Below are 27887 nucleotides of genomic sequence, written 5' to 3'. Positions count from 1 at the left end.
CCCCCCCCCCCCCATGGGGGGGCATGGCGGTGGGGGCGGCCCCATAGAACCGGGATGGGTGCGGGCGGTGCCGTGTCCCGTCCCATAGAGCGGGGATCTGGTGCTTTACTTCGATCCCGACATGGGAAGATCCCGATATGGGAAGATCCTGACATAGGAAGATAGATCCCGACATGGGAAGGAAGATCCCGACATGGAAAGATCCCAAGATGGAGAGATAAGATCCCGACATGGGAAGATCCTGACATGGGAAGATAGATCCCGACATGGGAAGATCCTGACATAGGAAGATAAGATCCCGACATGGGAAGATAGATCCTGACATAGAAAGATCCCGACATAGGAAGATAGATCCTGACATGGAAGGATCCCGACATGGGAAGGTCCCGGCATGGGATGGGAAGATCCCGACATGGGAAGATAAGATCCCAACATGGGAAGGAAGATCCCAACAGGAGAAGGAAGATCCTGACATGGGAAGATAGATCCCGACATGAGAAGGAAGATCCTGACATGGGAAGATAGATCCCGACATGAGAAGGAAGATCCTGACATGGGAAGATAGATCCCGACATGAGAAGGAAGATCCTGACATGGGAAGATAGATCCCGACAAGGGAAGATCCCGACATGGAAAGCCGCTCAGCTCTGCCATCGCCAAACCCTCTGGGCCTAAAGGGTGGACCCTATAGTGGGGTGATGGCCATGGAGCTTTTAGCTGTGGAGCTTTCAGCCCCAGAGCTCAGGAGGAGAACTGCCTTCATTGTGCCCCGGTACCCATAGGGATCCCAAATGGGACCGCTGTGATGGGACCTTAACCCCAAAGGGTGCTATTTGTATGGGTATGGATGGCACTGAGTGTCTGCCTGCACACTGGGTGTGATGTTCAGCCTCGTATCATAGGGCAGGTTATAATAATAATGGTGATATTTCCAGCTGGAAAAGTCCAAACAGTGGCTGGAGTTGTTTGCATCGCGTTGCTGACAGTGCTGGATTTCTTCTATCTGAGCCCAGTGTGTGTTCACAGCTCTCAGTATGGCTGGGTGTGCTTTCTGTTGTCTATTTGAGCTCAGGATGCCAGGCTTTGGGGCTCCTGAAGTTGTGCTTTAAGTTCCATACACCAGGCTTTGAGCTCCTTGAAGCCAGGCTTTGGGGCTCCTGAAGCTGTGCTTTAAGTTCCTTTGTGCTTTAAGTTCCATACATAAGGCTTTGAGATCCTTAAAGCCAGGCTTTGGGGCTCCTGAAGTTGTGCTTTAAGTTCCATACACCAGGCTTTGGGGCTCCTGAAGCCAGGCTTTAAGTTCCTTTGTGCTTTAAGTTCCATACATAAGGCTTTGAGATCCTTGAAGTCAGGCTTTGGGGCTCCTGAAGTTGTGCTTTAAGTTCCATACACCAGGCTTTGGGGCTCCTGAAGCTGTGCTTTAAGTTCCTTTGAGCTCCTTGAAGCCAGGCTTTGGGCTCCTGAAGTTGTGCTTTAAGTTCCTTTGTGCTTTAAGTTCCATACACCAGGCTTTGGGGCTCCTGAAAATGTGCTTTAAGTTCCTTTTAAGCTCCTTGAAGCCAGGCTTTGGGGCTCCTGAAGTTGTGCTTTAAGTTCCTTTGAGCTTTAAGTTCCATACACCAGGCTTTGAGATCCTTAAAGCCAGGCTTTGGGCTCCTGAAGTTGTGCTTTAAGTTCCATACATAAAGCTTTGAGCTCCTTGAAGCCAGGCTTTGGGCTCCTGAAGTTGTGCTTTAAGTTCCTTTGTGCTTTAAGTTCCATACATAAAGCTTTGAGATCCTTGAAGCCAGGCTTTGGGGCTCCTGAAGCTGTGCTTTAAGTTCCTTTGAGCTTTAAGTTCCATACACCAGGCTTTGAGCTCCTTGAAGCCAGGCTTTGGGGCTCCTAAAGCTGTGCATTAAGTTCCTTTGTGCTTTAAGTTCCATACATAAGGCTTTGAGCTCCTTGAAGCCAGGCTTTGGGGCTCCTGAAGTTGTGCTTTAAGTTCCTTTTAAGCTCATTGAAGCCAAACTTTGGGTTCCCAGCACTTGGTTTGTGTTGTCTCATGTCTCATGCTGACCTCAGGATAACATCATGCCATAGTGTGAAATGCTGATAGCAAAGCTCGGTGGGATTTCACGCTTCTTAAGGAGAAGCTGTTTAAAACCCAGCACTAATTGTAGGGCCAGGATCATAGAATTGTAAGGCCTGGGTTAAAAAAGGGACCTCAAAGATCATCTGGTTTCAACCAAGAGCCTGGTTCTGGGCTGGAAATAGTTATGGCCTGATTTTAGCAGGTGCATTTGTCTCAGGCTGAGTTTCCATGTGTTTATTTTAGGTATGTGTTTGGTTAACATGGGAAGGGAGTTAGGATGGGTCAGCTCTGTGTTAAGGCACCTGGGGTGTGAGCCCTTGCTTTGCTTCAAGAGCTGTTTGGAAATAGAATTGGGATTTAACCTGGTAAGTACAAACCCTCTTGAAAGTAGAAAGTCTTTGGTTTAGGATTTAACCTGGTAAGTACAAGCCCCCTTTAAAGAGGAATGGATGCAGATTAACGCTGTGCAGGTAACGGATCCGCTCTGTCTGTGTTTGAAGCTGACATCCACGTGGCTTTGAGGCTCCGTCCCGCTGCTTGCAGGCATGTTCTGCAGCTTTAGAATCATCTGAATGTTGAAATGAGTCCGGCTGGATTTAGAGCAAAGGAACCCACGAAAACAGGGTCAAGCTCTCTCCGAAGAGAAGCTAACTGTATAAAAACAGTTGCAATGAAGGTTTGTCGAGTGCGACTCTTGCTTCACCGCTGCTGCTTTCCTCGTGCTCTGAATTCCTTGAGCAACAGCATATAGTGGTTCTTTAAGGCAGCTTTTTCCTTGTGTGATGTCCCAGAGCAGCACAAATTGGGCCGGAGATCTGCAGTCCTACAGGGGCTTCCAAGTCTCCATCTTTATAATGCAAGAAATCTGGGTTCAGACGTGGCTGTGCCCAGCAGACAGTGCAGTGCTGCACCCACCCCAACCCCAGCCTGCCCTTCACATCTCAAAACCAAACATCTGTGTTAGTTTTGCTTTGCTTTCCATCTCTCTTGCTTGGAGCACAACCATGCCAGTAGCTTATTTTGCTGGTAGCTGTTCTGATAAGTCTTAGCAGGTAAAAAAGAAGGGGTTGGTCAGCACAAGTGTGGGCTCCTTGAGACACCAAAGTCCTGCCCTGCTTGCCTTGGGTTGCATCATGAGCCAGTCCTGCAGAGGGGAAAGCAACAGGCTGCATTGTGTTCTATGTTAAAGCTGAGTGCTGCTCCATGCAGCTTGGGGCTGGTTTTGGCTTTAAGATCTCAGAGTTCAGACATCTTCCCTGTGCATGTACAATTGGAGGCTCTGCAGGCTTTCACCCCTCGCACAGACCATCATCTCCCTTATTTCCCTTGCTGCCTATCGTGATCTTGCTTTGGAAAGGTTCAAGTAGAAGCAAACACGGTCACGTTTTTGCACGTGGTTGTTTCCCTGCCTGGAAGAACAAAGGTCTGATCCAGCTGTAGGTGCAGCCTGTCCTGGCTGTGGTTTGGGATTGCATGGCTTTCACTCTCTGTTTTTTTTCTTATGGGTGTGGTGACTGAGTGAGAAATGCTGTTTGGAGCTTATTATAGTTCCATGCTGCTTGTGACTCACGGTGTAATCACACCATCACATCACTGCCCTGGAAGCAGGGCTATGTTCAGACCCTGCATGTATTGGGCAGAGCAAAGCACTGCCAGCCTGTGCAGGAGAAGCAGAGGAACCTATAGGTGAAGTGCTAATGGAGTGCTATGTGCAAGGATTTAATGCTGCATTCAAACAACAGGCCCTATATCCCTATCCCATACATTGGCTGCTGCTTCCCAAAGGTCCTGCCCTGCTCAGCCCACCCTTGCTCTCTCTGTTACTCATTTCCCTCCTCATTAAGGAGCACAAATGACCTTAAAGTCTTCCTGCTGCTCATGCACCCCAACCTTAAGAAAGCAGAGTTCAGAAACAAGGCTGGGGAGCAGCCACCCAACCTAAATTCAGCTTAAAACCCAAATAGGTGCACTGCAAAGAGAGCATTCAAATGCATTCGATGCTGATATTCATCTTCGGTCTCTGCTGTCTTTTATGATGTTGATTTAAAAGCGAATGGCAGAGTGAAGTAGATTTGCTTTTGACGCAAAAGGAAACGTTTTTCCTTGGGCTGGAACTGTAAGGTTTCCTAATATAGTTTTGGTTACTGTGTCCTGCCCTGAGCGAGCAGGAAATACTCAAAGTCCCAATGGAAGACACCTGTTTCTTGCTTTGCTTTGAGGTTTGGACCCACATATAGAGCATCTCGGTGTGCCCAGAGCTTTGGGTGGTGCCTGGCTGTGGTTTGGTTGCTGTGTGGGCCCATCTGTGGGCACTGCTGCATTTCATTTCTTGTTCTATTCATTCTTTTGCACTGGAAGTGAAGATTTCATGCCATGTCTGGATAGGGTTGGCCTTTGGAGAGCTTATAGCGTAGGGGTTCAGGTCCCACGTAGGCTCTATATAGGGGTACAGGTCCCACACAGGCTCTGTATAGGGGTACAGGCTCTATATAGGGTTACAGCTCCCACACAGGCTCTATATAGGGGAACAGGCCCCTCACAGGCTCTATATAGGGGTACAGGCTCTATATAGGGGTACAGGTCCCATGTAGGCTCTACATAGGGGTTCAGGCCCCACACAGGCTCTGTATAGGGGTACAGGCTCTATATAGGGTTACAGGTCCCACGTAGGCTCTACATAGGGGTTCAGGCCCCACACAGTCTCTGTATAGGGGTACAGGCTCTATATAGGGGTACAGGACCCTCACAGGCTCTATATAGGGTTACAGGTCCCACGTAGGCTCTACATAGGGGTTCAGGCCCCACACAGCCTCTATATAGGGGTACAGGCTCTATATAGGGGTACAGGTCCCACGTAGGCTCTACATAGGTCCCACACAGGCTCTATATAGGGTACAGGCTCTATATAGGGGTACAGGTCCCACGTAGGCTCTACATAGGTCCCACACAGGCTCTATATAGGGTACAGGCTCTATATAGGGGTACAGGCTCTATATAGGGTTCCAGGTCCCACGTAGGCTCTATATAGGGGTACAGGCCCCTCACAGGCTCCATATAGGGCTACAGGTCCTATGCAGGGTATAAGGCCCCACTCAGGCCTTGTATTCAAGCTGATTTAGGAAGGCTCTGGTTCAGAAGGTTTGAGCAGCACACAGTTGTGCCCCGTGCTTTCCTCTGGTGTTTGCACGTAGCTGATAAAGCAGCTGGCACGAGATGACCGAAGTGATTCGGTGCCAAGCAGTGACGGCGAGGTGACGAGGGGAATTAATCAGTGTTCAGGCTGTGGGTGTGAAGTCCGAGTTTGTCTGCAGGAGGAAATAGGGGTTTTCTCATATAGGAGTCATCTCTGACGTGAGCCCAACGCCGAGGGCTCAATGCCTTCCTAACAGAGAACCACACTTGTGAAGTGTGATGGTGTGACAGCAAAGCAGGGGGAGATGCTTCCAGCAGCATTGAATTCAGCCATCCTTTCTGAATGGGACAACAGAGAGCAGTGAATCAGGCTTAAAACCATTCCATGCAGCACCTCTGTGTTGGATGCTCTGGCCCCAAATGCCCATTGACCCTTCCTATTATTGCTGTAATTGATTGAAGCATCCTCATGTTGGATGGGGGGGGTGGGTTGACCTTTCAGGAGCCTTTTAGCATCGTTTGGAGCCCACATTACTGAAGGAAAGCTTGAGAAGAACTCCATTACACCCTGAAGAACTGCATTACACCCTGAAGAACTGCATTACACCCTGAAGAACTGCATTACACCTCGAGTTGTTTGCTGATGTAAATCTTCAATACGGGGTGGGAAGCCCCAAATAGTTGAAATTGGGTTAATGCACTCCTAAAATAGGATCTTAAAGGGATGCTTTTGACTAATCCTGTTGTGTTTAAGCCCAGGTTCATACAGGAATCTGCCTTCATGGAGGAGCTTGGTGCTGGTGCTGCTCACCCTGCATGTGTTGCTTGCAGCTCTGGACACCAATATCAGAGGTTCCTATTTCTACACATCTTCCTAGAAAGCAGCTGGTGTGAGCAATCCTTCCCTGCTTCAGGCAAGGTCAATGGTGGCTGTTTAACTGGGGTTAAACCCGAGCTCTGATCCCTGTGGTTTGAATGGGGGTTGCAGAGGACGGTGATGGTGACACACCTGGGGTTATATTGCCTCATAAACCTTATTTCAAGGAGAAATGACTGCAGGCACTGCTAAATGCACACGTTTCAACCCGAGGTGATCCAGCTGCGAATGGCTTTAGCATCACAGCATCGTTAGGCTGTTATTAGATGGAAGCAGAGTGAAATCCCAATGGGATCCTTTCCTTTGAGCTGGGTGCACCATGGCTGTGCTTTGGGTTTCTCCCTATTGAGGTGCTGTGGGTTATGGAGCCATCCATAGCTGAGCTATGAATTGCTGCTGTAACACAGGCTGTGTGTACCCCAGCCCTGCAGGCATTCAAGGCCAGGCTTAATATGGCTCTGTGCTGCTGGTTAATGACCCTACACACAGCAAGAGGTTGAAACCAGGTGATGATTATGGTCCTTTTTCAACCCAGGCCATTCTGTGATTCTATGATTCTTCCATAGCAGGAGTTTGGTGTTTCTGGTTCCACCTTTGGGTGTTGCTGTGCTGCAAGTGGGAGCAGCAAACCTGAGCAAGTTGACTGAAGTCCTGCTTGAATTCCTTTAGCAAACGTGTTGTTCCTATAGAAAAAAAGGAGGATGGGAAGCAATAGGAACGTGTGCCACGTGTGAGCTGCCCAGAGCTGTTAACTGAGTCCTTTATCTTTATGGCCTTTGGAGGGAGACCTGGGAAGTATGAATGGAGCGCGAGGGCTACAAGCATTTGGGATGGGGGAGAGGTTTGGCTGCGTGAAGCACTGATTCCAGTTTTATCTGGCATATCTGAGGTCTGAGAGATGCCAGCAAACACCTCGAATGTAGGGGGGGGTTGTAATTAGGAAGCACGAGGAGTGAACAGCCCGATGCCTGCTCTGGTTTCACATAGCTCAGGGCTTGCATCACAGTACAAGAGGAATTTGGAACAGACCAGGACATTGTGGTCTCTAAAGTGAGGAGTCACACACAGCTCAAAGAGGATCTTGACCCCATGGTGGTACAGGGCTCTGTCTGCTTGTGTCTCATGGTGTTGAGCTGATGTTGGGCTGAGGTTTGCTTTCCTTTGGAGCTTTATGGGCCATTCTGGTGCTTTCTGCTTGTTTTTAAAGGTGAGCTTTGGTGTGCAACGCTTTGCTTTGGTCCTATGGGTGCTGCACTGGGGCTGGGGAGTCAATTGTAATCAGCAAAGGCAGGGGGCCATCCCAGCTGAGTACTTTGGGCTTGTTGTGCTGTGGAATATCAATGGAAAAGCCATATAATTATAATGGGAGCCTGTGATTAGGGGTGGCTGAGTTGAAAGCTCCCAGTGGATTTAATGCTCCATGGTCTCTGGTGGAGGGCAGCTTCTTAGCAGGCTGTTGTAAGGTGAATAATCCTCATGTCAGGTGTTGGATCCGAGTGCTCCCACCGGCTCAGAGGTTTGAGATGTGATTTGCAGAGGTGGAAGCATGGAAGATAAAATATAAAGGCAATTAAATGCGAAGGGAAAGTTGAAGGTATCTTCCCAGCCTGCTGGATAGGAGCCTGTTTGCGTGGCTTTGAGGGTGGCGTTAGAATGCAGTAAAATAATGCTATTCTAATTAATTAATGCTGTTGTAATTAAGAGAACACCACAGATTTCAGGAGGAAATGAATAACTCTTGTCGTGTTTGGACACAGGCACTGCAGGGTCCTGGGGGCAGCTGGGGTCTGTGTCAGCACAGACGTAAGAGCAGCAATGTGACAGTGACCTCTTGTCTCTGGTGCTTTAATACCCATGATCTTATCATTAAAGGATAAGGAGATGACAACATCACACGAAGCAAGCTGGAAAGCAGCAGCAGAACCACTCAGCTGTGATAGCAGCTAGGAACCCGAGACAGAGAGCAGAAGAGTTCTGAATTCAACTGGGTTAAATCCCATCCAAGTGAGTGTTTCCATAGTTCAAGGCAGAGCGAGGTTTGACTGCCTGGATGCAATAACAATGTGCAATTGTAAGCCTCACAGCAGTGCTCTTATTCAAATCTCAATCTTTGCACACATTTCATTGTGAATGAGGCACTCTTCTTTCCCAGTCATCTCTTCTGGTCCTTTATGTCAATGTTCCGGGTAGGATATGAAACCTCATTGGTGTGAAGCCAAGCCTGGATATGAGTCCTCTATGGCAGAGGCTTTGCATCCCTATCTATGGGGGTGATGCTGCCAATGGCTGCATTGCAAAGAAATGGAGCTGCCTGGATTTAAGAGAAGCTTTTTGAGGTGAGGGTGATGCTTAACTGCTGAGCCAGGTGCTGGTTTGTTCTTGGAGCTGTTATAAATGTGAATGTCTGCCACTATCCCAGCACGCTGCCAACATACTACAGGTACGTAGCCCATGGGCTGTGTGTAATAGGCCACAGCTTTGCTCCCCGAAAGCTGTTTACAAAGCACTCACCCTAAGGTGCCTGCGTGAGTGGCAGCTGTGATTGCTTTATCTCAGCTCTGATCCTGCCCTGTTTGGGCTGCAATGTGATGTCAGTGCTAAAAGCAATGAGAAAGTCTCCTGCTTGTAGCCCAAAAAGTGAAGCTGTGGGGTATAGCCAGGATGGGGCTGTGTGCTGGGATAGGGGTGCATTCATCCACCTTTGGGGGGTCTGCCCATGTCCAGATGGGGAAATGAGGGGTTTCCAAAAGGTTTGTGCTGTTCTGGTTGTGTGCTAGAGGGAAAGTGGTGTCTGTGGGGCTGGGGTGGTGGGTGTCTGTGGGGCTGGGGTGGTGGGTCTCTATGGGGCTGGGTTGGTGGGTGTCTGTGCATTGGACCATAGGAAAGCTGGGATTCCAAGGAGAGATTAAAACATGAATTCTCAGGCTTTAATTTGTTTAATTCCCACCTGTGCGTCCTGCAAAGGTCTGTCAGCATCATAGAGATCAGTACTGGAAGCTGTTGGTTTTAACAGGGTGGTAAATGCATCTGTGTGTATTCCTGGGGGGGTTTTGGTGTGCTGATACCTGGAACACTTTGGGTTTTTTTGCAGGGCAACACTCTGTGATCCTCTAACACTTGTGGTTGCAAATGTCTTTGGGCTTCGTTTCCTACCTGGTGCAGCAGGAGGGATGGGCACAGTGTGGTTCCTATTCTTATAGCAGGCTCTGAGGCTGAAGGAGGAGGAAGAGGAGGAGGACAGGGCTGCACACTGTGCTCCCTATGCAGCCACATCTCAGCATCCTGCCCAGTGCCCAGAGTGATGCCAAAAGCAGAAGGGAGGCAGCTCACTATGAGCAAAGTAATCAATAACAGCACAAGGGGGGGAGAGGGTGGATGAACCCTATTGATAAATCTCCGGCAGTTCATCACTGTGTCGTTGGACCTGGAGTTTTTCCATCTGTGTTTTGCCTTGCAGTGTGGAGATGCTGACATATTTGTGCACGAGGGAGTTTGCTAAAGGAGCTGCAAACGCTGCCAGTCAGCAGGCGTGGGCTGCGCTGCTGCGCTGCTGCTCTTTTTTCCTTCTGCTTTCCAAAAGTCCTCTTTGCTTTTTAAGTCTTGAACCCACCACAAGGGAGTTGTTACCTTTTGCTCTGCTGATATTGAGTCTTCACTGAGGGGCAACCCCACTCATTGCTCCCATAGATCTCCCCATTGGTTGGGGGATGTGGCTGGTGGGGTGGGGGGATCCTCTCCATCATCAGAATGAACTTGGTTTTAAGATGTTTCCCCTCCTCTCCATGCATTGATGGCTCTGTCTACCCACCTTACATGCTTTATTCCCCCTCTTAGTACCAAATCTCAGCTTAGGAGGAGTTTTCCAGCAGGTTGTATTAGCAGACAGGCTTTTTCTTTGCTTCTTTTATAACCCTTTAACAACAAAAGACTACAAGAGCCTTTGCCCGGTCCAGGCTGCTCCGGAGCTGCTTTCTGTTTCTACCCCTGAGGAATGCAGTAAATCAGGATCTGAATGCACAACAAGAGCACACACCTACATGTGGCTTTGTGAATCTTCGGACCTGTTGGAACAGAAGGGTTTGCACAATGCATCTTTGCACTGGTCAGTTTAGTTCCTTTATGGGGAGATGAGCTGTTGGAGGGCTCTGTGTTGGCTTTGGAGGTGTTTTGGTGATGACTTGGGGCAGGAAGAGCTCTCATGGGATACAGCTGGAGCTGCTGAGCTGCTTTGCATTTCCCTCTAACTGAATCACACCGGTGCAAGGTGGAGCTGAAGGGCCCTTCAAGCAAGCAAAGCTTTAGCAAAGGGTGCTAGCTGAAATGAAGAGCACTGAGCTCCCTCTTCCTGCAGTGGTGCAGTTCTGTTGCCTATGGTAAACTCCATTCAAAGGAACATCTCATTACAGCCTTTAGCCCTGGGAAGGGCTGCAGCTCTCAATGCAGGTGGGCAAGGGAAAGGAGCTTTGTGTTTTCTGCTACCAAACAAACTCTTTTCTTCTCCCAACTCTTTGCCTGCGATACTTTGCAACGAGGAGCTGCCCTGAGTTGCTTTGAGATGAGAGATATTCACCTTAAAGCTGCTCAGCCTTTAGCACAGCTGGACACAGAGCATTGCTCCAACTGGGCATGGGGCAGCAGAGCTTCACTCCAAGTTATTGATCCATTATCAGCATTCCTAGAGCAATATTAGCTGTATATAGAAGGCTTGGGGGGCAGCTGCCATCGGATAGTTCTCAGCCAGCCCCGAGCTGCCTCTCCAGGCTAATTATTTTATAGTCTGTAATGCGATCTGAGCACTTTGTTGGTCTCATTTCTAGATTGAGGTGTTGATCCGGGAGCTGCAGACCCCAGCTGCTGGGAGGAATCCATGAGCACACACAACCTTGGATATGGACATCGTCCTGTCGGATTTTGTTCGCTCGACAGGGGCAGAGCCAGGACTGGCCAGAGATCTGCTGGAAGGTACGTACAGCTGGGGATGGGAGCAGGGAGGGGGTTTGATGTGGGTTGAGTGCTTGCAAGAAAGCTGGGGAGGAGCTGTAAGGATGGGGATTGACATCTTACCGGTGCCATCAGCAGAGGTGGAAGTGAAATTCTGCCCTGGTTTCTTGTTACTCAGCCATCAGGTAATGAATTTCAAATGCTTAGAAGGAGAATGAATCGAACAGGAGCTGAGCAATGCTTCATTCAGCTTCTGTTCCTGCTGCTGCCAGCAGTGCTAGTAAAAACTTGGGGGGTTTTGCTTGTCAGCAGCACTATCACTGCTAGCGAGGCTGTTTTCAGAGCAGCAAGGAGGTAATTATATAGGCAAAGCTGTACTTTTACTGGTCTATCTCGTTCTGCTTGTGAAGGTGGTGTGATTATACCAGTATAAGTTGCTGTTTTGCTGCTATCTGGCCACTGACCTCTCCTGTGGTGGGTATCATGGGGCTCTGGCTATCAGCAGGGTCAGTCTGTTGAGGTGTCAGAAAGCAGCTTGCTCCTTAATGACCATGTTCAGTTTCCAGGCTGTAGATAATTGGTTTTTCACCTTGTAGCTATAGGCAAAAGCAAGGAGAGGCCGCCAGGTCTGGATTGTTTTGGGGCTGTAAGCTTTCTTGCAAGCATTGCCTTTGGGTTTGTGTTGACGAAAGGATGGTGAGTAAATGTTGGCCCATGCTATAATGCTGGAGGACAGAAACATTGCATTAGAAGCAGAGGGAACTATAGTTGGCAGTTTGTCTGTACTAAATGCAATTCTATGATTCAAGACCATGCTCGAGCTTTACCATCACCCTCCCATCCTTGGAATAAAGGTGATGGTGCAAGTTTGGCTTTGATTCAGAAGGAAACTTGGTTCTTCCTTCTGCCAGGGGCTCAATTTCATCACACAGCGACATCTCCACAAGTGGAAACAAGGGAAAGCAGGGATTTTTCTATCGTTTCTTATAGGATTTCCATTTCTGGAAGCAGCTGCTGGTAAATACAGCTGTGCTGGGTCAGTATTAGGGCATCCTCTTGTTGCTCTTGGGTTGAAGCAGGTAATGATGTGCCAACAGCTTAATCTGGTGGGTCACTCTCATTCCTCCATACCAAACTGTTGGTTCATTTGTAGAGTGAAACAAGGGGTAAAAAAAAGGCCTCGAAAGGTAAACCTTAAAATAACTTGGAGTCGGTCATTAAACACTTCAAATTACATCTCTCAGAAGAATTTGAATGCTTAAAAAGCATATTTCCGTTTGGGAAATAGACATAATGCTTCTCATATTATCCGTGAGCTATCATATGAACCAATTGGCAGCTTATGTAGCTTTCCTGTAGTGGAGTTACTATATATAAAGTTGGCTTTCTTTCTACAGTGTCTGCTAAGTTGCTAATTTAAGAGCTTAGGCTAACAGTGTTCATAAAAATCACCATTTTCTCTAATGTAAGCCATATGGTAGACTCTTTTTTTGCTATATATTCTCGCCTGTGGAAGACAGTGGCTTCTAAAAGGTCAATTTATTGCATGCTGGAGGACTTTGGTGTATTAACACGTGCTCTTTCAGCTGGCTGGGTAGTGTTAGAAGGAAGGGGAAATGCTTTAAGGGTTCCCTCAACTCTATGTTCAATCTGTTTTGATGAATAATTTATGTGGCTGGTAATGGCTGCAGCCTGTTGGAAGGTGATGGAGCTGCTGCCTTGCTTTTATCTTTTGGGTGTCAGCTGAGCCTGTTAAAAACCCACTTTCAGAGCATGGAAAAGGTTGTGTTTAAAAACCATCAGCTTGTAAAGTCCGGCTTCACTGTGCTTTGTTACTCCAGTGTTATCCTACAGTAACGGGAGGGATGAGAGCTGTTCAACTCGGTCAGCAAAGAAGTGGTGTCTGCATCACAATGGATTATCTTCACTGCATTGGGGAGGCTTAGAAAACAAAGCTCTGGCTCTGACCTGAAGCAATTGGCTTGCCTACATGCTGCTGGACATAACACAGCCTGACCTTCCATTTCCTTTTCCTAAGGGCAAAATGCTGTTTGTTTGTCTTCAGTCCCGTGCTCTGTGTGCTGTTATGGTGACCCTGCCCTTCGTTTTACAGCCAGAAATGTAGATCTGGCATAACTCACTGCCTTGGGAGGTTCTGGCTCCAGCAACAGGAGCAGCAGCTCCCTCTAAGCCCTGTATCTGCCTATTGCACACTCAGTGTTCCACCTATGTGACTATGGGCAGTAAGCCTGATGTGCTGGGCACTTCATTTAATGCTTACATTGCTTCCAATCCAAATCCCAGGCAGGAATATAGCAGCAGATGGAGTGGACAGCCTATTAGTTTCCAGGTGGGTGCTATAGGAGCTGACTTGTTTCTTTCATATGATGGTGATTGCTTTCAATACCTTCCAATCCAGGTAAAAACTGGGACCTGAGTGCAGCACTGAGTGATTTCGAGCAGCTCCGGCAGGTGCACGCAGGGAATTTGCCTCATTCCTTTAACGAGGGACGCAGCTTCAAACCCCAAGAGAAGGAGACAGCCCGACCTGGGAGACCACCACTGCAGCGGCAGGATGATATTGTGCAGGGTAAGAGCCATCAGAAGGACATGTAGAGCAATCATAGGGTTATTCAGGTTGGAAAAGGCCTTAAAGATCATCAGAAAGCCACACGGAGCAATCATAGGGTTACTTAGGTTGGAAAAGGCCTTAAAGATCATCAGAAAGCCACACGGAGCAATCATAGGGTTACTTAGGTTGGAAAAGGCCTTAAAGATCATCCAGTCAGACCCATACTGGCCTAACTGTAACAGCCCTCCTCTAATTCATGGCCCTGAGCACCACATCTAAATGGTTTTTAAAGGCATTCAGGTGATGGTGACTCAACCACCTCCCATTCTAGTGCTTAACAACCCTTTCTGTACCGAGCTTCTTCCTGATATCCAACCCAAACCTCACCTGGCACAACTTGAAGCCATTTACCCTCATCATGTCACCAGTGTGAAGAGACCAGCCCTGCTCTGCTGGGATTGCAGGGATTGGAAGCCAGCAATGAGATCGTCCCTTAACCTTCTCCAAACCAAACAGCCCCAAGTTCCTTCAATTCCCTCCTCATAGGGGCACATTGTCCAAGTCTTATTGCCCTTCTCTGTATGGATACACCCCCAAACCCCATGTCCTTTCTGTATGGATACACCCCCAAACCCCATGTCCTTTCTGTATGGATACACCCCCAAACCAAGCACTGTACTCAAGGTAAGACCTGACCAGTGTTGAGTACAGGAGCAAGAGGACTCCCCTATTCCTGCCTTGGAGATGTTTTTTGGTTGCTGGAAGCTGGAATTGCTATACAATACAAGCTGAATGCTTGTTGAGCTTTGCTGCTTCTGCACCATTCAGGCAGTGTTTTATTTTCCTTCCCCCCCTCCAGAAAAACGCCTGTCTCGAGGCATTTCTCACGCCAGCTCCACCATCGTCTCCTTGGCTCGTTCCCACGTCTCCAGCAACGGCAGCAGCGAGCACCTCTTGGAGATGCCCATCTCCACCTTCCAGCTGCCCGACCTCACTGTGTACGCAGAGGAATTCCGCAGCTTCATCGAGCGAGACCTCATTGAGCAGTCAATGCTGGTGGCGCTGGAACAGGCCGGTAAGGATTTACATCACCCAAATGATTTATTTCCCATGCCAATGCAACACAGTGGTGGCAGTTTGCAGCAGCACCGACTGGAATAGGCTGCAAGGAAGCGAGCGAGGATGTGTATCTGTGCTAGATCCTTGTTGCATCCCTTTTTATATGGCGTGGTGCAAGAGTTGAGCAAGAGTCTGCTTTGCTTTGCTTTGCCTGCGGACACAGAATGTCAATGGTGTGTGTTGTCATCGCTCCTGCAGCTGAATGGGAGCACTAAGGGAAAAGAACTAAGTGGTTTTATCTCACCTCATAAGCTCCCCTATGCTCTGTGCCATCAAATCAGCCCTAATATGAGAAGGACAGGGGGGGAAAGAGCAGCAAATGATCATGGATAGATATTAGAAGTGATTACGGATGTCTTTAGGTGGATGATGCAGTTTATATGCTTGCTAATTCAATGCAAGGCAACTTGTCTGCTGGCTTTTTGCGTGCCTGGAGAGGAACCACCTTGTGAGCACAGACGGGTTTGTTTTCCAACATGCTGTTTTCCTCCTGAATAGTTGCTAAGTGATCTGTAAATAAGATCAGGCTGCTGAATGAATGGGGGACATCCATGCATGCAGGGAGGAGCTTAATATCAGCTGCTGTGTTACCAGGATGGTTATGGCTGGGGAAGGGTGGGAGCACCAGACAGGAGCCTTTATATCTCCTTTTACTTCTATCATAGCTCACGTAGCTATAAAACCATTATTCCTTCAGATTCTTAATGTCTAATTGTAGCCCTGTCCTGCTCAGGTGTTGCTGTAATAAATATTCTCATGTTTTGGCAATGAACACTTGATCCAAGTGATCTCGTTACGGCAGCCTCGCTGTTTGTGCGTGGTGAAGCAGATGCAAATTGAAGCTGGTTTATCTGCATCTCAGCTGAGTTCAGGCTGGGTATTGGATTGCTGCATTTCTCTGGTGTGTCTACATGGTCAGGATCTGGTTTTCAGCTTAATTCCCTCCAATTGTAGCTCATGTGAATCTCATTTTTGTACATAGAACGTATCCAGCAGGTCCCTGTGTGACATCTGTTGGCAGAGCAGGTCAACATGGAGCTGGATCAGCCCCTTGGCTGCTCTCCTCCATGGGGTAATTGACTTGTGCAAAGCAGCCTTTTAATGCAGGTTCACTTTGCCTTCTATATGTGGGTTTGTTATAAATGGGTGTTTATCTTTAATAAAGGGCTGAGCCGCGTATATGAGATGCTCCAAGCTTAATTGAAGCAGGTTGTTGAGCACGGTGCTGTGATCCACACTGATATCCCTCCTTAATTTAGTGCGTGCTGTCCTTAGAGAATTAAGCAAGTATTTTATGGAGCAATAAACATGGAGATACTCTCCTCATTCTATCCAGGGATCCCTTTACACCACTGTGGGTAGAGTAAACCTGCTTAAAGTGGCTGTAAATCGTCATGACATCCTCCTGGAAAGCTTTTAACATGCTCCAAGCTCTGTGAAAAGGCCTTGATGGAGCTGCAAGTTTGGCCTTAGTGCAACCTTAGTGTTTTTAGTTGCAAACCTGAATGGTTTAGGCCTTGCCCTGTGTTCTGTATATACAGTTCTTGTTCAGCACACAGAGCAGCAGCGGGCAGTGCTTTGCCTGAGGCCATTTCAAAAGGAGGAATGGAAAGAAACCCCAGGCTCATTGCTGTGCCTTTGCTCCAAGGTCAGTGAATTGATGCCAAACCCTCCTCCTAAAGTCCCCCCAGCACATTGGCAGGGAAACTTCTGCTTTGCTCTCCACGCTGCAATAAACATCTATAGGTGGACTGGTTAAAACCTGCTGAGTTAAAGGGTTCAGCCTCTCAACGCTTGATTCACTGTTGGATTGGTGAACAAGTTCCTTGTTCCTGGAGCTCAAAGCAGGCCATCAAAGACATCAGCACGCTTCCATCCCTGCCTCAGCAATGCATCATCGTGAAGCTTTTCAGCTGGGTTCAGCTCATGCGTGATCATAGGCACGTGTGTGTGCGTGTACCCCCAGCTCTTACACATCTGAATTGCGAAGCTTCTGCAGATGTTTCAGCTTGGAAGTCATTGGCTGCAATGGTTTTCCTCAAGAGGAAAGGGTTGAGCTCACATCTGGACCCGCAGAACACAGGTGAGGGTCCTGTTGAGCATCTCATGGCTGGGATTCCTTTGGTCCCTTTGCTGTCACCATCAACATCAACATCCCAAGAGTGGGAATGTGAGCATGGGCTCAGGCCTGAGAGCCAGCATTGGAGCAGGCAGCAGCATGGTTAGCAGTGACACAATATAAGCCTCTGGTTCTTGGCATGAGCCTCTGGTTCTTGGCCTTGCTGATGATAGAAGATACACTCTGCTTAGGGAGAAAGTAGCTGCAGGTGTGTGAGTGCATCAGGGTGAGCTCTTGTTGTTATCAGATCCTGAACTGAGTGTGTTCTGCAAGCATTGCTTTCGTCAAAGAAGATGGGATCCGAGCTGAATGAAGGAGCCTGCCTGTCTAATTTTAGCTAGGATAAATGAGCTCGCCACGTCTGCTTGCTGCTTTCTCCTTTTTTGGGCTCTTTGATAACCCAGATCCAGGAGGTGATCCCACTCCTTTCTCCACCCGGTGATTCAGCAAAGGAAGGAGGGGAATAAAATGTGCTCTGCAGCAACTGCACAAGGGTGGAGGTGGGTGTTAGTGCTGGATCCATCACGTCAGCCCCAGGATCACTGCCTGCCATGGGAGGGCAGCCCTCATTCCACACAGTAGCCTCAGGGAAGCCATTTGATTTCTATGAGTCACTGCTGGGCTTTGGACTTAAGAGCAGAGCTGTCTTCATTCCTTCCTATTTGCGTGACCTATTTAGAGGTTCCTGCGAGAGGAAAGCTGCATTTCACAATGTATGTGTGTGTGTTTGGGTGCAGGTTCCTGATCTTTTATGGAACAAAATTGCTCTTGCTGTGCATTAATGCATCCTGGAAGCAAAACTGGGCTGGTGTCCCCATGCAAAGGGGAAGACCCTGGTGCTGTGGATGCTTCAGCTGTGCAAGAAGGGCTGTCACTCACTGACCTCTTAGGTTCTGGAGCAGCATCAGATCTTAATGGAGCTTTTGCTGCCAGCCAGGAGGGAGAGAAACGAGCTGAAAAGCACAAGGAGAGGTCGCCAGGAGCCCAAACTGCTGCAATAGCAAAGCAATAGCAAAGCAATAGCAAAGCAATAGCAAAGCAATAGCAGAGCAATAGCAAAGCAATAGCAGAGCAATAGCAAAGCAATAGCAAAGCAATAGCAAAGCTTTGGGTGCACGTGTCAGTTTGTCCTGCCAGTCACACACATTCATTTCTCTCACTGTTACTGAAGTGCTGATGGCAGGAAGATCCATTGTGCTCCTGAATGCAATTATTTTTCCCTTCTGCTGCCATGCACAGCTTCCAGGACTGGCTGTTAATAACAACAAGAGGAGAAATATGTTGTTTTAAATACAACTGTATTGCTGAGCAGGGGTGCAGCAAACAGACCCAAGGAGGAATCGAGCGGCTGCTTCCAGACAAGAGCTGGGAACACACGAAGGCAATAAAGAGCTCAGGGCTGACTCCAGTAGCATTCAGATTCCGTTCAGCTTTTGTTAGATGCTGTTTTGCTTCTCGCTCTGCTGGCCCTGCTCCATTTGGCTGAAGGTTTGCACCGTCACCGTGCCAGAAATGATATTGAGTTCAATGATATTGAGTTCAATGATATTGAGTTCAATGATATTGAGTCCAAACCAACCCTGTTTTCCCAAGCTAGAGCTATTGTCTCAAGGCTGAACACTCTGCAGCTCCATCAGGTTCTTTTCTTGCTGCTGAGTAAAGCAACCCCCAGCATTGCACCCCAACGAGCTCTTCTGCTTTTCCTGCCTTGCTGAACTTGGCTCTCGTACATCTGGAAGAGCAATTCAAGTGGCTGCAATGTGTTTTTTTCCCCCTTGAACAGAACGTGCTCTTCCCAAATGCCTGTTGTAAGTTCAGGATCTGCTGCCACAAGTCCCAGCCAGGGGACACAGTGCATTGCTGAGGTTGTTGTGGGTTGGAGTTGTGACGCAGCTTCCTTCCCTTGATCAATGTTGAACTGAAGCCGGGTGTTAATTTTTTCCTATCTTCTATGTTTAGTTGATCTGCAAACGTCCCCTTTTGACTCGTAGTAACTCACGTGCCTTTTATCTTACCCAAAAGCTGCTATTTTTAAGCGCTGTCAAGTTGCGTTTTCATTTGCTGAGCCAAGCAGCTTCACCGAGGTTCTAAGAGTTTCCTATACATTAAATAGGACCACTCTCCCTTAGAGCAACTGAGAGCACTACGGTTATTAAATGGGGTTGTACAAAAGGGTTGTTGGCACCTTTTGCTTTTGGCCTGATGATGGTTGGGGTTGTGAAATGAGCAGAGAGAAAAACAAGCAGGAGGACAACACTGGTCCGGGTTAAATCCGAGCTGGGCTGACTCCTGCTTTCAGCTTTGATTTATGTGACCTGAAGTCATTATTTCCCATGTCCTGCCTGTTCTTGCAGCCTGCCCTTCTCCCCAGGTCACCATAATGATATTATAACTCCAGCCTGTCCTTTCATTGCATCTTCTTTCCTCCTTTCCTCTTCCAGCTGCAGGATGGATGCGCAGCTCATTTCATGGGTGCTCCCATTGCAAATTAAGCAAGCTGCAGCCCTCATCTCCCTTATTTCTTTTGCTTCCATCTCCTGCTGTGTGTGTGTGCACAGTTCTCACCCTCTCCAATATTCCCCCCCCTCCCCAGGTCGTCTGAACTGGTGGGCGAACGTGGATCCCAGCTGCCAGAGGTTGCTTCCATTGGCCACAACGGGTGATGGGAACTGCCTGCTCCACGCTGCATCCCTGGGTAAGAGCTTCACCAAGCTGGGGAAAGCAGCTCAATGATCCCTTCCATCAGCCTCCAATCTCCACCAAACTGCTTTTGGTTTTAAGCTCAGGCTGCTATGGAAGGAGAGCCCAGGCTCCCTGCCTGCCTTTGTCCCCATCTGTCCCTATAGGATATAGGGAACAGATCCTATATATCCTTCCTATAGGAAGCTGTGGTCTGGCTGCTGGCCCTGGGAAGGCAGCAGTGGGGATGTGCTGGGCTGAGATGGAGCTGAGAGAAACGAGCTGCCAAGTGCTTGTGTATTTCTAAAGCTGTTCTCATTGGGCTGGGCCTCTTCCCTTTGGCAAGATTCCCCTTGTTTCTGAAGGAAATGTGAAATAACAGCCGCCCAATTCTCCGGAGGTGGCTGAGCAGAGCAGCTCCAAGAGCTCAATTTTGCTCCTATACCTTCATGACAAATCTTAAAGGTTTCCAGGCTTCTAAACGAATGGGGCTCGTGTATTTCCTCTGTTCAAACACAGCTCAAACCACAGTCTCACTTCACCTGGTCTGTATTTCCCCTTAAGCATCAATGCAAAGCACCACCATATGGGGCAGGATCCTTTGGTGGCAGCTTCTGTTTGTAGCTATGGGGTGGGATGCTTGGAGCAAAGGGTTTGGGCTTATGGAATCTGTTTGGGTTGGCCCTGCTCTACTTGCATCTCTCTGCCTCCATTTCCCATCTTAGCACTTGCTTTATGGCACCTAAATGATGCCATGACATTACATAGGGTGGAGAATTGGCAGCTCTTGTTAATCCTCGGGTGTTTTTCCTTCCCTCCGTGCAGGTATGTGGGGTTTCCACGATAGAGATCTGGTGCTTCGTAAATCCCTTTATACCTTAATGGATAAAGGTGTGGAAAGGGAAGCCCTGAAGCGACGCTGGCGTTGGCAGCAGACGCAGCAAAACAAGGAGGTAGGAAAAAGACTGAAAAAGATAAACTGAATTCTGCAGGCTTTTGGGGTTGGGATGGATGTAGGAAGGGCAGCATGTCTTCAATGTAGGCCTATGAGGAAAGGGCTGTGCCATACATGGGCTGTATATGCAGTGTTTTAATGCAGGAAGGATCAGAGCGAGAGCAAAGCTTCCCTGTCATTCTGTGGGTCAATACACCGAGTCTTTGAGGCTGATTATTTCCCCATTGAGAAACCATTGCTTTGGGAAATGAATGCATTTAGGGGGGGGTATAACCATCAATGCAAAGGGAGGCATTGTGGTTGTACATACAAAACTGCTGCAGAAACCAATGGAGGGAAGGGGGGAAATAAAGAAACCAGCCTGAAGGTTTTTGTCCTCTTTGCCCTTTTCAGTCTGGCCTCGTTTACACGGAGGAGGAATGGCAGAAGGAGTGGAACGAGCTGATCAAATTGGCTTCAAGTGAACCTCGTGTGCACTACGGCACCAATGGAGGCGGCTGCGGTGGGTACGTGGAGCAAAGCAAAGCTGGGGATGCTCATCTTCCCCTTCTTTATTTCCTTGGGTCCATAATGAGAGCAATAAGCAAAACATGAATGAGGGGTTTCAGCATCGTTCTGTCACCCTCTTGTGTTTCAATGGCTGCAGCCATCCCAAACAAGCAGCTCTTTAGATAAGAGGCTCCAAGAATTGCTGGTGTTTCCTAGAAACAACCCCTTGTAATAGGAATAATAGAACTGGGTTTCATCTACATCTGAAATATGAAATCAGAAAACAAAGCCTGACGGGCAACAGCAGAGAAACAGCGTCGGAATCTCTTGCTGGTATTAAAAGCAACGAGGAGGGGCACAGAAATTGATGGGTTTCTTGTTTCTGAAAGTGTGGAGAGCTCTGAGGAACCCGTCTATGAGAGCCTGGAGGAGTTCCATGTTTTTGTCCTTGCCCATGTCTTGAAGAGGCCCATAGTGGTGGTGGCTGATACGATGCTGAGAGACTCAGGGGGAGAAGGTAGGACCTGTGTCTTTGTGTCTTTATTAACTCTCCCTGCTCACTTTGTGCCTCTTAACCTTGGTTCCAAGTGTACCTGGACGTGTTTTGCCCCTATGGAGCTGGATCTCTAATCTGATAGCAGAGCAATGGGGGATGCTGAGCTTCTATAGCTGGATCTCCAATCTGATAACAGAGCAATGGGGGGATGCTGAGCTTCTATAGCTGGATCTCCAATCTGATAACAGAGCAATGGGGGGATGCTGAGCTTCTGAAGGTGGATCTCCAATCTGATAACAGAGCATTGGGGGGATGCTGAGCTTCTATAGCTGGATCTCCAATCTGATAACAGAGCAATGGGGGGATGCTGAGCTTCTATAGCTGGATCTCTAATCTGATAACAGAGCACTGGGGGGATGCTGAGCTTCTATAGCTGGATCTCCAATCTGATAACAGAGCATTGGGGGGATGCTGAGCTTCTATAGCTGGATCTCCAATCTGATAACAGAGCAATGGGGGGATGCTGAGCTTCTGAAGGTGGATCTCCAATCTGATAACAGAGCACTGGGGGGATGCTGAGCTTCTGAAGGTGGATCTCCAATCTGATAACAGAGCATTGGGGGGATGCTGAGCTCCTATATCTGCTATGGGTGATTCCATTGGAGGTTACAGACATCACAGCCCTCCCTGTTGCCTTTTCATGATGTTTTTCTCCCCTTTCTGCCCCTGTAGATGTGGGTGTATAGAAAGGAAATTCCATTCCCTGCATTGTAGTATTTTCCACTCGCAGGCTTTAATTTCCTGCCACAGAAGATTAATGAATTACCATCGTTCTGGGTGCGAACTTGACTTGTTTCTTTTGCGGAGGAGGGAAGAAGGGTTTTCATAGAAAACACAGATTCATTTGGTGACTGTTTTGCTCCTGGTGTTAAATGAACGTCTGCTCTGGGGGCTGGTTTTGTCCCTTGAGTTAATAGAGAATCACAGGTTAAACCTCAAAGTGAAACCAACAACATGTTCTGGAGCAGCTTTAGTATAAACAACCCTTCCCTCTTGAACCTGCCATGAAAACTAATCAGCCTGATTTCATTCCAGCCTTTGCCCCTATTCCCTTTGGAGGTATCTACCTGCCCTTGGAAGTCCCAGCCAACAAATGTCACCGTTCTCCATTGGTGCTGGCATACGACCAAGCCCATTTCTCTGCCTTGGTATCCATGGAGCAAAAAGAGCCCACGAAAGATCAAGGTTTGTGATTAAACCAGATTTGGATTCAGTTTTGCTGTGACACAGGTTGCTATTGAGCTGAGGTTGTTATTGGGGAGCACTCAGGATAAAGGGAGGGCTGGGTTTATATGGGTGCTGGAGGTGGACGTCAGGCTCCGTGTCAGCTGCAATTCTAGGGGCTGATATGAGATGCAGCACTGAAGTGGCAGGTTCTGTCTATTGTGCTAAATCCCATCCTGCCAGGCATTCAAGGCCTTTCTATTCTCTTCCTCATTCAGCTGTGATCCCACTGACAGACTCAGAGCATAAGCTGCTCCCCGTGCACTTTGCAGTGGATCCTGGCAAGGATTGGCAGTGGGGGAAGGATGACGGCGACAACGTCAAGCTGGCCAGGTTGGTGATGGGGCACAGGGCAGACACAGGGCAGCACCTACTTCATTATATGGGGAACTTCCCTTGTTATATGGGGAACTCCCCTTGTTATATGGAGAACTCCCCTTGTTATATGGAGAACTTCCCTTGTTATATGGGGAACACCCCTTGTTATATGGGAATCTTGCCTTGTTATATGGGGAATCTTCCCTTGTTATATGGGAATCTTCCCTTGTTATATGGGGACTTAGTGATAGAATATTCATCCTTTATTCTGCTCTCAAACATGGGGAGTTCATAATAGAATATTCATAGGGTAATGATGTCTTACCAGCTCCCCATGGTAAGAGCTGATGGCTCTAAATGTTATATAGAGGTTCCCATTAGATTTAGCTCATATATGAGAGGCAAAAGAGGATGTATTCAAGCTCAGGGCAGGCTTAAGAGATACAGGGATCTCATTGGAACCAATGGATGGGGAACCTTCTAATGCTTGTCATTCAATTCCAGCGTGACTCTCTCACTGGAGGCAAAGCTGCACTTGCTGCACAGCTACATGAATGTGAAATGGATCACGTTGCCTTGCGACACGCAGGTAAAGAGACCAGGAGGGTTTTTCTTTACCATTGAATTATTGACACCACCTTCACATCGTGCTGCGTTGCTGGCTTCAATCAGCTCCTGCGTTGCATTACTGATGTTGCTCAGATAAACAACCTGGTTTTTGCTACACGTACCTTTTTTGTAGAGCTTTTCAAGCCTGTTTTTGACCCTTTTCACCCCAATTTGAGGCACAGCCCTATATACCCCACTGTGTGCCCATACACCCCACTGTGTGCCTGTACACCCCACTGTGTACCTATATACCCCACTGTGTACCTATATACCCCCCTGTGTGCCCATACCACCCCTCTGTGTGCCCATACACCCCTCTGTGTGCCCCTACATCCCCACTGTGTGCCCCTACATCCCCACTGTGTGCCCATACATCCCCATACACCCCACTGTGTGCCCCTACACCCCTCTGTGTGCCCCTACATCCCCATACACCCCACTGTGTGCCCATACACCCCACTGTGTGCCCATACACCCCACTGTGTGCCCATACATCCCCATACATCCCACTGTGTGCCCATACATCCCCATACACCCCTCTGTGTGCCCATATATCCCACTATGTGCCCATACATCCCACTGTGTGCCCATACATCCCCACTCTGTGCCCATACACCCCACTCTGTGCCCATACACCCCACTCTGTGCCCATACACCCCACTGTGTGCCCATACACCCCTCTGTGTGCCCATATATCCCACTCTGTGCCCATACATCCCCACTCTGTGCCCATACATCCCCACTCTGTGCCCATACATCCCCACTCTGTGCCCATACACCCCACTCTGTGCCCATACATCCCCACTCTGTGCCCATACACCCCTCTGTGTGCCCATAATAATATGATTTCTGTCCTCCAGGCGCCTTTGGCCCAGCCTGAATCCCCCACAGCCTCAGCAGGGGACGATGCCCGTTCGGCTGCAGAGTCTGGAGAGTCAGACAAGGAGTCGGTCTGCAGCAGCTCAGCGAGTAACGGGGGCAGCAAAGGCTGCAAAGATAAAGAGAAACCAAAGAAAGAACGAGAAAAGGACAAGGAAAAAGATAAGAAACGGGCCGACTCGGTGGCCAATAAGCTGGGCAGCTTCGGCAAGACTTTGGGAAGTAAGTTAAAAAAGAACATGGGTGGGTTGATGCACAGCAAAACCATCAAGGGAGGGGTGAGCAACGGGCAGGGGGACACCCTGGAGAAGAAGAAGAAGGGATCGTTGAAGACGAGGAAAGGCAGCAAAGAGGAAACAGCCCAGGGGGACCTTTGTGCTCATGGGGAGAAAAGCTGCACCACGGGTAAAGCAGCCTCTGAAAAACCTTCGGACCCCTATAAATACAGCAACGATGTGAGGCTCAGCCTCAGCATCCTACGTGCTGCCATGCAGGGAGAGCGCAAGTTCATCTTTGCTGGACACCTGAAAACGGGCCATCGGCACCAGTACCAGGAGGAGATGATCCAGCAATACCTCCTGGATGCCGAGGAGAGATTCCTGGCCGAGCAGAAGCAAAAAGAGGCTGAAAAAAAGGCATTAGGAAACACAGCCCCTGCTAAGAAGCTGGAGGTGGAAGTGAGGGCTGAGGAAACGCTACACGGCCCCGTGTACCCCCAGCCCCCCCCAACCTACACCATCCACCCCCCGGATTTGGCCATCGGGGCTAAAATAGCCTCATTCCCCTCCAGTTATTCGGGGGTCTTCACCTTCCCCAGACCCTCAGTGATCAGCAGCAGCACGGAAGGGTCTCACCCCCCCGGTTACCACGAGGGTCGGCGGCAGGTAGCGGGGGGGTCCTGCAGCAGCCTCCCCCCTTACGCCACCCTGCCCAGGCATTGCAGCCAGGCACGGCCACAACCTCCCCACGTAGGAAGGTTTTCCCCTACGGACATGGATGTTCATCCAGGTTTTAATACAGATTGTGAAGCCTTCACTCGCGTTCCCCCCCAGCACAACAACAGCAACGGTTACAGGGAGTACATAGAACAGGACGGCGCTCAGAAAGGAACGGCGATAGATAAAACAAGAGGGAGGGTTGTTTGTAATATCCAACAACCCAAATGCAAACAGCCAAATTGCAGCTTTTACGGCCATCCGGAGACTGGGAATTTCTGCTCCTGTTGTTATAAAGAGGAGATGAAACGGAAAGAGCGCGAGGCGTTGGTGCACAGGTTCTGACCCGCGACACGCGGGGAGAGCGATAACGTGGGTTATCCATATACCCCCCTCCTTGGCTGGAAGGAGATGGGGGGGATGATGATGGAGGGGATTCAGCCCCTTCAAACCTTGAGGGCTCATTGGGGTCAATGTGGGAGCTGGGGGTGGAAGGGGCTTCCAAGCCATTTGTATCCCAAACCAAAGCTTTCGGCTGGACCTCAAGACCACCTGGTTGCCCACCATCCCAATAAGGAAAAGTCACAGACCTTTTAAAACACAGAAATGTTTTATTTTATTTTTCCTTTTTTTTTGGTTTTTTAACACTTTCCTACGACGACGGTTTATTTTTTTCCCAGTACTGAAGCAACACGTTCGGAATGGGACGTTACCATTCGGTTTCGGAGCCCATGGGGTGGCTCAGCGCCTTCAGGCTCTGCCCTGCCTCCATATACAAGCTGGGCTCCGGGTTTTTAATGCTGGTTCTTATTAAGCTCTTAATGAGGGTGGGGAGGGGGACGGAGGGGGGTCTCAGCACCAAATGGGGTTGAGTGCCCCCCAATTGAGTTCCATTGGCGGTACGGAGATGGACTGAAAGCAGGTGGGTGCCTCAGCAGCAATAGCTCCAATTTATGGGGCAGGATTGAATAGCTTCAACGTATGGGGCAGGATTGAATAGCCCCAACTTATGGGGCAGGATCGAATAGCTCCATCTTATGGGGCAGGATTGAATAGCTCCAACGTATGGGGCAGGATTGAATAGCCCCAACGTAAGGCCAGGATTGAATAGCTCCAGCTTATGGGGTAGGATTGAATAGCTCCAACGTATGGGGCAGGATTGAATAGCTCCAACTAATAGGGCAGGATCTAATAGCTCCAACGTAAGACCAGGATCGAACAGCCCCAACTTATGGGGCAGGATCGAATAGCCCCAACTTATGGGGCAGGATTGAATAGCCCCAACTAATAGGGCAGGATTGAATAGCTCCAACTTATGGGGCAGGATTGAATAGCCCCAACTTATGGGGCAGGATTGAATAGCCCCAACTTACAGGGCAGGATTGAATAGCTCCAGCTTATGGGGCAAGATTGAATAGCCCCAACGTATGGGGCAGGATCGAATAGCCCCAACTTACGGGGCAGGATTGAATAGCCCCAACTTATGGGGCAGGATTGAATAGCCCCAACTAATAGGGCAGGATTGAATAGCCCCAACGTATGGGGCAGGATTGAATAGCCCCAACGTATGGGGCAGGATTGAATAGCCCCAACGTATGGGGCAGGATCAAATAGCCCCAACGTAAGGCCAGGATTGAATAGCTCCAACTTATGGGGCAGGATTGAATAGCCCCAACTAATGGGGCAGGATTGAATAGCCCCAACTTATGGGGCAGGATCTAATAGCCCCAACTTATGGGGCAGGATCGAACAGCCCCAACTTATGGGGCAGGTCTGAGGCCGGAGCCCTGCAGCATTGGGGAGGTAACGCTGCTTCCAGCCCCGCGGCGGATCCACGCGATAATAACTTTCTACTTGAGCGAAGCTACTTCCATACTACCTCTGTTCTGCTGAATAGAATTAACTCTGGCTCCATTTTGCCGAGCCGCGTAACTGACCTTTAGGCTGAGTGATATTAAATGATATATTTTGGGTTTTTTTGGGTTTTTTTTTGATAACAGGGCTAAAATATAAGGGGTGAACCTAAAGGAAAGCGAACCCGTCAGCTCTTAAATGCGATATAAGGGGGCCCAGCCTTCCCCCATCCCCCCCAGTTTATAAAGGGGGTTTATAGGGGGGGGCTGTGATTTAACACTGCGATGTTTGCACAGATTCCTTTTTGTATTTGAAGCCCCCAAACTGGGGCTCGAATCCTCAGCCCAGTTTTGTTTGTATAAGAGAGAACGAGGTTCAGAGTTTGAACGTATGGAAATAAATGAGTTGGGCCGGTAACTCCGAGCTTTAAACACGTCCCATCCTTGTTGTTTATTATAAGGATATAATAAGGATATAATAAGGATATAATAAACACCCACCCCCCCCCATAGAACTTCAGCCCCTCTTCCCCCCCCCCATAGCACTTCAGCCCCT

The 27887-nt window shown here is 48.8% G+C and overlaps 1 protein-coding gene across 5 annotated transcripts in view; it reads left to right on the top strand.

The window, feature by feature from the left end:
• Positions 1–27763, top strand: part of OTUD7B (OTU deubiquitinase 7B) — a 28107-nt gene extending 344 nt beyond the window's left edge. Inside the window, exons 1-13 of one of the 5 annotated variants that reach the window (XM_015884315.3) lie at positions 55–7290; positions 7956–8087; positions 10901–11045; positions 13444–13614; positions 14456–14671; positions 19428–19529; positions 20339–20466; positions 20862–20974; positions 21347–21474; positions 22549–22698; positions 22956–23070; positions 23560–23644; positions 24525–27763. In XM_015884315.3, the coding sequence (XP_015739801.2) occupies positions 10973–11045; positions 13444–13614; positions 14456–14671; positions 19428–19529; positions 20339–20466; positions 20862–20974; positions 21347–21474; positions 22549–22698; positions 22956–23070; positions 23560–23644; positions 24525–25823 (2580 nt within the window). In that variant the 5' untranslated portion in view covers positions 55–7290; positions 7956–8087; positions 10901–10972 and the 3' untranslated portion in view covers positions 25824–27763. Of the gene's footprint in view, positions 1–54; positions 7291–7955; positions 8088–8950; positions 10527–10900; positions 11046–13443; positions 13615–14455; positions 14672–19427; positions 19530–20338; positions 20467–20861; positions 20975–21346; positions 21475–22548; positions 22699–22955; positions 23071–23559; positions 23645–24524 lie in introns of those variants that run through there. The other 4 variants (XM_015884314.3, XM_015884316.3, XM_085533719.1 and 1 more) reach the window with 4 other exon arrangements.
• The last annotated feature ends 124 nt before the right edge of the window (positions 27764–27887 follow it).

The sequence above is a fragment of the Coturnix japonica genome, unplaced genomic scaffold, assembly GCF_054131305.1.
Source record: "Coturnix japonica strain WE unplaced genomic scaffold, WE-NBRP24 Scf062, whole genome shotgun sequence".
NCBI lineage: Eukaryota > Metazoa > Chordata > Aves > Galliformes > Phasianidae > Coturnix > Coturnix japonica.
The sequence above is the reverse complement of the archived record's forward strand: the minus strand, read 5'-3'. Positions and strand labels throughout refer to the sequence as shown.